This window comes from Tupaia chinensis, unplaced genomic scaffold, assembly GCF_000334495.1.
Source record: "Tupaia chinensis unplaced genomic scaffold, TupChi_1.0 Scaffold000082_1, whole genome shotgun sequence".
Classification (NCBI taxonomy): domain Eukaryota; kingdom Metazoa; phylum Chordata; class Mammalia; order Scandentia; family Tupaiidae; genus Tupaia; species Tupaia belangeri.
This window is the reverse complement of record NW_006159543.1, coordinates 1,439,642-1,449,920: the sequence shown is the minus strand read 5'-3', so window position 1 is coordinate 1,449,920 and position 10,279 is coordinate 1,439,642. Positions and strand designations below refer to the sequence as shown.

The 10,279-nt window shown below is 38.0% G+C and overlaps 1 protein-coding gene and 1 pseudogene across 1 annotated transcript in view; one reads left to right on the top strand and one right to left on the bottom strand.

Annotated features, from left to right (window-relative positions):
- COL4A5 (collagen type IV alpha 5 chain) overlaps nt 1-10,279 on the bottom strand; it is a 229,320-nt gene that overhangs the window by 42,219 nt on the left and 176,822 nt on the right. Inside the window, exon 38 of the mRNA XM_014585694.2 lies at nt 1,853-1,979. Coding sequence (XP_014441180.1) covers nt 1,853-1,979 — 127 coding nt within the window. The remainder of the gene's footprint in view (nt 1-1,852; nt 1,980-10,279) is intronic.
- On the top strand, nt 3,356-3,600 carry LOC102487337 (28S ribosomal protein S21, mitochondrial pseudogene; annotated as a pseudogene).

Sequence of the window (10,279 nt, the reverse complement as noted above, 5' to 3'; positions counted from 1 at the left end):
GGGATTTCTCGCTTTCTGTCTCTCTTCCTCTGTCTTCCTGGTGAGCATACACATCCTATAGCAAAAACTTCTCAAAAAAAAAAAGAAAAGAAAAGAAAAATGTGTATGAAAAGGTGTTTAATATTGTTATTCATTAGGAAAATGCAAATTAAGACATTAATAAAATGCTTCTATATACCCATGAAAATAGGAAAAGTTAAAAAGACTTACAATATTCAGCAATGGTTAAGATATGGGTAATTGGAAAATTCATACATTGCTAGTGTGACAGCAATTTATACCACTTTAGAAGACTGGCACCATCTACTAAAGTAATATGTATGGTTCTCCTATGATTCACCAATTCTATTACTAAGTTTATGTCTGCACGAAATCAGTAAGGGGCTGGCCTTGTAGCCTAATAGTTAAAGGAGTGGGATCCTACATGGCTGACTGTGGTTCAAATCCTAGCACCAGCAGCTTAAAAAACACACCAGGCATGTGTGCATGCATGCCCCACATCCCAATAGAATGGTAAAATAGAGAAGAGATTGTGGTATTACTACACCCCATTGGGGGATGCCTTCTCCCTCTCTGTCTCTCTCTCTTGGTCTCTCTGGCAAACACACATGCCTTCTGGCAGTTAAAAAAAAGACAGAGAAATCAGTACATACATACACCATAAAACATGGGAGAGAATTTTAATAGTATCTTTTTTCATAATAGCCTTAACCTGGAAACACACCAAAAGTTCATCTACATGAAAACAGGTAATTGGCTGTAGTACATTTCTTCTATGGAATATTACCAGTGTTGGTAAAGGAGAAACCACTGACACATGTAACAAAATAAATGAAACTTACACAAGGATAAACATTGTGCAATTCCATTGTATATGAATTCCAGTAAGAGACAAAATTAAGTGATAGTGATAGAAGTCATAGTAGTGGCTGCCTTTGGGTGGAGGTAGAGGTATGCTTCCTGTGAAGGAGCATGGGCAAACTTTATGAGATGAAATCATTATTTATCCACTGACACATGTAACAAAATAAATGAAACTTACACAAGGATAAACATTGTGCAATTCCATTGTATATGAATTCCAGTAAGAGACAAAATTAAGTGATAGTGATAGAAGTCATAGTAGTGGCTGCCTTTGGGTGGAGGTAGAGGTATGCTTCCTGTGAAGGAGCATGGGCAAACTTTATGAGATGAAATCATTATTTATATCTTGATATTTATGGTGGTCCCATGAATCTATTTCCAGGTGAATATATATGAACATTATACTTTAAGAACAAGGTTAATAAAAAGATAAACAAAAACTCATTCATCTATGCCACTGTACAATGAAAAGAAACAAACAAAAAATTAAATACAAGTATGAACTAGCAGGTACTATAATAATCTAGTTCAGGCTACCTACTTGACTATAGTAAGTATAAGTAAGTCCTTTTAATTGAATGACTCAGTCCTTGCCATTTGAATGAACTGTACAATTGTCCTACCAACAGTCTCCAGCTGTGTGCCTGCGTACAACTTTCTAAGGCCTTGGTAGTGAATATTGTCACCTACAAAAAATAGTAAGACCTCTTAATTGATTTGTGGCTAGAAATCAAAGATTGAGAAATGTTCCATCAAATAAGTCTCTCTGCCCACAGGATATGGTCCTGCTGAGTCAGTAACACTCATTCTCATTTTGTATAGAACGAAGTTTGGGCAAAGAAAAGATAAAGAGCTAGTTTGAGATTTTTTTGCTAGTCAGCATCTAATTGGGAAACAGAATACAAGTCTGTCAAATAAGTTGTTCTGTGATACAGGTTAAAATAGATAAGGAAGAATACAAGGAAGCATTTAAGAAAATGAATATTACCTGGAAATCCAGGAAGGCCTGGCTGTCCTTTCGCTCCAGGGGTCCCTGGTAATCCAGGTAACCCAGTATCGCCCATAGAACCTTTGATACCAGGGTTCCCTGGGTATCCGGGTAGACCAGGTTCACCCTGAAAATGTGAATAAAAAAGGTAAGACTGAAGTCTCTTTATGACTTAGACTGTATAACAATATAATGTTATTTATAGAACCTTTACTACATGTCAGGCATTCTGTTAAGTGCTTTGCATAAATTGCTTCATTTAATCATAAAAACCCTGTGAGTGAAGCTTTATCATACCCATTTATAAATGAAAAAAAACAAATCTTAGAAAAGTGAAGTGCCTAAGGTCTTTAGTTAAGTGGCACAACTGAGATTTGAACCAAAGACTATGAGAGTCCATGGTTCATATGATTTCCATGATATGTAGATGTATCATTCTCATTAATTCATCACACCCCTATTAAATTTTTTCATGTTTATTTTCATGAGAACATTAGAGTGCATGTGTACACATGAGAGAGAGAGAGAGAGACAGGCAGTCTCAACAATGTCTCATCATGGCAGAATCCACTTCTGCTGGCCCTCCAGCTAGTAAGGAGCTTAGGTGTGCATGCACCTGCTGTATTTCACATCAACCTAGTATCTGAACCTGTGATTGATCATGTGGTTTTCAGCAATGCAGAGCACCATGCTACTACCTGCGCTACCATGACTGGGCCTTTAAGAACTCCATTGGAAAGAAACTATTATTAGCCCATATTATAGCAATACAGTTAATAGAGATAAAATCTGAATTTGAATCCAAATAGTCTGACTTTATAACATGACTGTCATCTCTGTTGTGCTACAATGCAATTCATTTTTGCATTAATTATGTCAGCCAAATATTTATACTAGGTAGTACTGTTAAAGGTAAATTTCATCTTAACATGGAGAAGTCTATTGATTCTTCAATGGACACCTAAAAACCCCACTTGTACCATGCAGCCTACCCAAACAAAGAGAGTTTACTCTAAGAGCTTACAGTAAGTTCTAATTCTGTCATAGCTATAATTGTTTCACATATGTAAGTCATAAATTCTTAATTAAACTGAGAGTTTCTTTGGGGTCAGAGACAATTCACACACTATGATGTTTCACTCAATAAATATTTGTATTATGTTTTCTTCCAATAGAGCCTTAAAAGAACTCATAGGCTCTTTGACATAGAAAACAAGTGTCTTTTTTTGGGGGGGCGGGGTATGTGGAGAGGAAGGTAAGCAGGATGGGAGGATGTGTCTGCACAGTGTTGTCCCCTTTCCTAAAGACAGACAAAGTCCCTTTCCCAGCTCTCCGCCCAGGCCCTTTCTGAACATTGAGCTATAGTTGAGGGATTAGGGATGATGTGGAGCCTGCGGATTTCTGGCTCTTCCTGTCCCCCCTTGCCCAGGGACGCAGTCTCTGTGGTGACGTCCTGCTACCAGCTCTTTTCTTCCCTATGCTAGGGTCCTGCAAAGTGGAGACTTAAATCCAAAGTCATGGCAAACCACCTGAAGTTCATTGCCAGGACTGTGTTGGTACAAGAAGGGAATGTGGAAGGCTCATACAGGACTCTAAACAGAATCCTCACCATGGATGAGCTCGTTGAAGACCTTAAGAGACAACGGTACTATGAGAAGACTTGCCACCGCTGCCGGCGGGAAAGCTATAAAACTTGTCGGCAGATCTACAACATAGATATGGCATACAAGATCAACTTCTTGATGTGAAAGAATTGGGCAGACCCATGGCAAGGCTCCTGAGCCCTGGGAATAGGAGGTCAAGTGTGAATGAACACCCTTCTCCAGTTTATGTCTATACTTTTCCTTCTCCAACCCAGCTTTGTTACCCTTCTGTACAAAAAACTCAATCACATGTGCAAGAAGTGCAAAAAAAAAAATGTTTTTCCCAACAACAATGAAAACATAACACTATCATTAGAAATCTCTACCCCAGTCCTCACTGCTCTGCTTATGAGGATTGTGACCTCTTCAATGAAGTGCTACTGTTCAATTCACCTACTGAATACTTCCTTCCTCACTTAGTGCTTACACTTGTTTAGTTGGATAAGATCTTCTGTGACTTGGGTGTTTCTGCATAGCTTCTAAACCAATCTCTTTTCTCCTTACATCTTATTTTAAAAAAATTAAGAATCTTGTGCTAGAAATATATACATATTTTTTGGTAAATGCTTATAAATCATTTTAGGCACATAATAGTATATAATTAAATTTTGGCTTGAACTGGTTCTGTCTTAGATATTTACACAGAAAAGCTGGGAATAAACTATTAGGAGTCTCCTTATTTTTCATGAACAAATTAAATCTATATATCAAAAAAGGACAAAAATTCTATTATTCTCAATATTCTGCTAGTGGAAAACCTGAGAGACAGTAGAAGAACTCCTGATTATGATATTAAAGTACGTTAAATTCAACAAAAAATCATTATCTCTAAGTTCAGCCAGTACTTGTCACCTAGTACAGTTCCTCTCATCGCTTTTATGACCTTCCTCCTTCAAACCAAGAGAAAAAGGAAAAGAATGTAAATATTAAATGAGGACTTCTGAAAAGGACTAACATTTGATAGCATAAGCTTTATTTATCCTTTTATTATTTATACACTTGCAGAGAATAAAGTTTCAAAAAAGGTAAGCAAGAAGAGATAAAGAAGGGAGTGCTCAGAAAGCTCACAAACTAGCTAGGAATCTCATAAATCACTCTGAGAAAGGAAAATTCAAGTCTATTTGGACTTCCAGTAAAAGGTAGAAGTGACATGAATATCTTAAACTGAAAAAAATTACATTTGTTCTAATGTCAAGCTTTGTTAAAATATCATATCCAGGACCAGCAAGTAGTGTGGTGATTAAAGTAGCTGCATTCCCACATAACCAACCATGGTTTGAGTCCTGGACCCAGTGGCTTCAATGTCATGCCAGTGTGTGTGTGTGTGTGTGTGTGTGTTTGTGTGTGTGTGTGTGTGTGTGTGTGTGTGTGTGTGTCTCCCAAAATTCGCAGGGGTATATATATATATATATATAATCATATCCAATGAGTTAAATGTACCACTGTGAAACTACTTAACAAATATAGTAACACTGGAAGACGAGAATGTGTTTAACAAGTCTGGACCTAGAACTGCATTCTTCTTTAAAAAGAAAGAAAGAATTATTTATTAATTTTATTCATCATTATTGTCTTTCTTTTTTTGGGGGGGAGAGGTTTTTGCTATAGGGCGCGTGTGCTCGCCAGACGGAAAGAGACAGAGAGACAGAAAGTGAGAAATCACCCCCAGGGGGGATGGCCACACCACAATACCTTCTCCTCCATTTTCCTTTCAGGATCTTGGTCACACATGCACACGTGCCCGGCGTGAGTTTAAGCCACTGGGTGCGGGACTCAAACTGCGGTCGACTACATGGGAGTCCAGCGACATAGTCATTACGCTAACTGCTGGTCCCATTATTGTTGTTTTTTAAAATTAGCTACTGGGGACATGTGCTCACAGAGAGAGAGAGAGAGAGAGAGAGAGAGAGAGAGCGCAAGCTGCCAGGCCCAGGATACAAATCACTGTATGGGAGTCCAGTGCCTCTACCACTATACCACCTGCTGGCCCCTAGAACTTCTTTTGAGGTCACTATGTTGTATCACATGCAGTCCTCATAGAAAAAGGAGTTGGATGGGCTCCATGGTCGACCATGAAGTTTACGTCCCAGACTTGGTGGCTTAAGAAACAGTCATGGTGCATGTGCTTGTGGGCCCAACATCCTGAAATGAAGGAGAGGTAGAAGAGAAGGGATTTAAGCAAGGCCATTCCCCATGGGGATAGAAGAGGGCTTACTCCTCTCCCTTTCTCTCTCTTCCCTTTTTTTAAGAGAGATTTTTGCTGTATGGAGCTTGCGCTCGTTGGAGACAGAGAGACACAGAAATAGAAAGTGAGAAATCAACCTCCCAAAAGAGGATGGCCTTCTCTATTCTCCTCTCAGGATTTTGGGTACCCATACACACACATGATGTGAGTTTTAAGCCACCTGGTCCGAGAATTGAATCACGGTCGACTATGTGGGAGTCCAGTAATGTAATCATTAGGCCATCTGCTGGTCCCTCTCTCTCTTTGTCTTTCTATCTCTGGCAAGTGCACATACACTCTAGCAAAAAAATAAATAAATAAAAAAATAAAGATAACAAGGTAAGCTAAGAATATTTGGACCATAGTCAATCTCCTCTATGTCTTAGTAATAGCATCTTTTCTTCAGTACCATGCTACAATCTTAGATATAAAATAAAATTACAGATTTGCCTCATTTTACAGAAGTCATCATATCTTTATTCTTGCATTATACTGTAAAATTGAACAAGCATTGACTGCCACTAGGAAAAAAAAATGTAGCAAGACAACGAATGGAAAATATTTGGTGAGAAAGGGTAAGAGTCATAGTTTATTCTACAGCAAGAAGATTAAAACAATAGTCCATCAGCTGGAAGTTGTGATCCCCATCTCATTGTTAATTATTTTACAGCCAAACCTGTATTTGAAAATTAAGAACATCACAAAGAAAATAATAAATAGGTTCTGTTTTAAACAGAGAATATTAATAATGAGATATTAAGGAGTCATTGCAGAGATACTCCTTTTTTATTTTCTTAGAGATAGATTTTTGCTATATGGTGCATACACTTGCCAGAGAGATAGAAAGCGAGAAATCACCTCTTGGGGTGGGGGTGGGGGGTGGCCACACCATAATTCCTTCTCCTCCATTCACCTCTCGAGATTTTGGGCACACATGTACACATGTCTGGCATGAGTTTTAAGCCACCAGATCGTGTGTGTGTATATATATATATATATATATATACATATATCTTAATTGGGGCCAGTGGGTGGCATGGTGGTTGAGGTGCTGGACTTCAAAGTGGCCAATTGCACTCCAAGTCCCAGACTCAGAAGCTTGAAATCATGCCAGGCACATGTACTTGCATACCCCAAATCCCAAGAGGTAAATGGAGAAGGGATTGCGACTGTGGCATGGCCATACCCCTGGGGAGTAATTTCTCACATGTCCTTTCTCTGTATCTTTCTGGTAAGCATACACACTCTATGACAAAAAAACAAAGAACAGGACCAGCAGTTGGCACAATGGCTATGTCACTAGACTCCTATGTAGTCGATCACAGTTCGAGTCTCGAACCTGGTGGCTTAAACTCACACTGGGCGCATGCACGTGCGTACCCAAGATCCTGAAAGGAGAATGGAGAAGGAATTGCAGCATCGCCATCCCCTCTGGTGGAGTGATTTCTTGCTTTCTGTCTCTGTCTCTCTCTGTCTGTCTGGCAAGCGCACTCGCCTTATAGCAAAAACCTTTCAAAAAGAAAGAAAGAAAAAAGAAGAAAGAAGGAAAAAAAGCTTTATTGATGTATAATTGATATATAAAATTGTACAGATTTAATGTATATATTTTGATGAGTTTGGACATATGCATACACTCATTATACTATAACCATGATCAGGTATTAAACACGACCTACACTTCCAAAAATTTCTTTTTTCTTTTTTTTTTCTGTGTTATATGCTAAAAGCACTTAACATGAAATGTTTCCTCTTAGCATAGTTTAAAAAAAAATTTGTCTGTGTGTGTGTGTGTGTGTGCGTGTGTGCCACAGAGAGATAGAGGGAGGGAAGGAAAGTGAGAAAGCACCCACCATGGGAAATTATCACAGAGCAAATCTCTTCTCCATTTCTCTCACCTTTCAGGATTTTGGCACACACACATACATGCCTGGCATGCTTACCAGGCTGCTGGGTCCAGGGCTTAAACCACACAGTCGGCCATATAGGATCCAGCCACCTAACTGTTGGACCATGGGGTGCCCCCCCTTATTTTAAGGTGGACAATATCTTACCATTACTTATAGGCACTATATTACCTGGCAGATCTCTAGAAGTTCATCTTGCATAACTAAAGTTTTATACCAATGAAGACCCATTAATATTTTAATAAATGTAGAGAGCAGATATATACAATAAGATCTTTAAGTGTGTATATTATTTAGCTGTCATAGGTAGTGAAATGTTCAGGTAACATAGACAATTGGATAAATGATGGTTCAAAGCTGGCTGAGCTGGCCAAAAGTCACCATGTAAGATTCAATATGAGTTTCTGTAAGGTGATGAACTCACAAAAAGAAATATGAATTAAGTTAATAAAAATAATGGGTTCTACCTTATCCTTTACCACCCAGTTTAGGAATAGTAGCAAATTACTTAAAACATTAGCCCATTAAATCATGGTCATTCCTTCCTCACATGTCATGTGCAGTTCCAGTAACCACACTGCATGAAACTACTTAAAATGTGTTCATAATGAAATATGAGGAAAAGAATAACATCTATTTGTTCATTAAATTTCATGATTCTGAAACTGAAAATCATCCTGACTTACTTCACTTAACATAATTCCTTCAGGCTTATTCATGTTGCATTGAGTGACAGGATTTTGTCCTTTTTCATAACTGAATCATATTCCATTGTGCATATATATCCAATTTTCTTTATCATTCATCAGTGGATAAACACTTCAATTGAATCCATATCTTGGCTATTGGGAATACAGCTGCAATAAATATGGGAGTGTAGATACAGCTCCGATATACTAATTTCCTTTCCTTTGGATGTATATCCAATACTGGGATTACTAGATCATAAGGTAGATCATTTTTTTTTAGGAACCTCAATACCATTTTCCAAAATGCCTGTAGTAATTTTCATTCCCACTAATAGTGTACAAGAGTTTCCTCTTCCCCACATCCCCCCAGCATATGGTATTTTTTAGTTTATTATATTAGCCATTCTAACTGGGGTGAGATAATACTTCATTGTGGTTTTGATTTTCATTTCCCCAATGATAAGAGATGTGAAACAATTTTTTGTATACTTGTTGGCCTTTCATATGTCTTCTTTTAAAAATGTGTGTTTGGATCAATTGTCCATTTTTAAATCACACAGAAACCAAAATGCTGCATGTTCTCACTAATTTCTGGAAATTAAACCATTTAAATCTCATAAAAATATAATAGGATAGGACCAGCAGTTAGTGTAATGGCTATGTTGCTGAACTTCTGTGTAGTTGACCACGGTTTGAGTCATGGACCCGGTGGCTTAAACTCACGCCTGGCGCATGTGCGTGCGTGCCCAAGATCCCAAGAGGAGAATGGAAGAGAAGGGATTGCAATGTGACCAACCTCCTGAGGAGTGATTTCTCGCTTTCTATCTCTCTGTCTCTCTCTGTCTTTCTCGCAAGTGCATGTGCCCTATAGCAAAAATCTCTCTAAAAAAAAAAAAAAATATATTATGCTAATTAACCTTATTTGTTTATGCATTTATCAAAACCTTGCATAATACTGCATAAATATATATGATTATTATGTATGAACTAAACTTTTTAAAAATTCTTGGAGATAATAATTGTAAGGCAAATGAAAACATCACATATTATAAACAGAAACCTTGTGGGTTTTTCAATAACATGCGTAATTAGAGTTCTTAATTAATTTTATTGAGAGATAATTCATATACCATGTTTTTAGTATAGTAGGGTTGAACCACCATCATACGATGTAATTTTAGCAAATTGTCATTTTTTCACTAAAAGAAATCTAGTGCCCATTAACACACCCTTCTTCCTCCAGGCCCTGAGAAAATCCAATTTGCTTTCTGTTTATACAGATTTATCTATTCTGAACTTTTCACATAAATTAAATTACATAATATAAGGTCTTCTGTATCTGGCTTATTTCACTTAGCATGATGTTTTCAAGGTATAGGCATGATATACACCGTGTTTTTAAAAATTTTGCCAGAGAGTATGTGTGCTTGCAAGAAAGAGGGAGAAATAGAGAGAGAAAGAAAGAGGAAGTAAGAAAGCATCCACCATGGGGAATGGTCATGCCATAAACTCATTCACTCCATTACTGTCTCCTTTCAGGATTTCAGGCACGCAGGCACATGAATCCAGCATGCTTCTCAAGCCAGCTCTGGGACTTGAGCTGCACAGTTGGCCTTGTGAGATCCTGTTCACATAACCACTAGGCCAGAGGCTGGCCCCATTATTTAAAAACTTTTAATTTTCAAAGGGTAAATTTGCTTTCCAGAAAGAAAGAGAGAGAGGGGAGAGAGAGAGAAAATAATCCCCAATAGGGTGTCGTTATGCTGTTCTCCTTTTTCTCCAACCCATTTGGGGAATAAGTAGTGTGTTTTTCAAGTCATGGGGGTAAGGATTTGAACCTCGGTCAGTCATGTGGGATCTAGCTCCTGAAAAACTGCACTTAACCACTGGCACTATGGGACTTGCTCCTGTACATCATTCTTTTTTTTTTTTTTTTTTAAAAATGGAACCCCTCCACACTTTCAGGC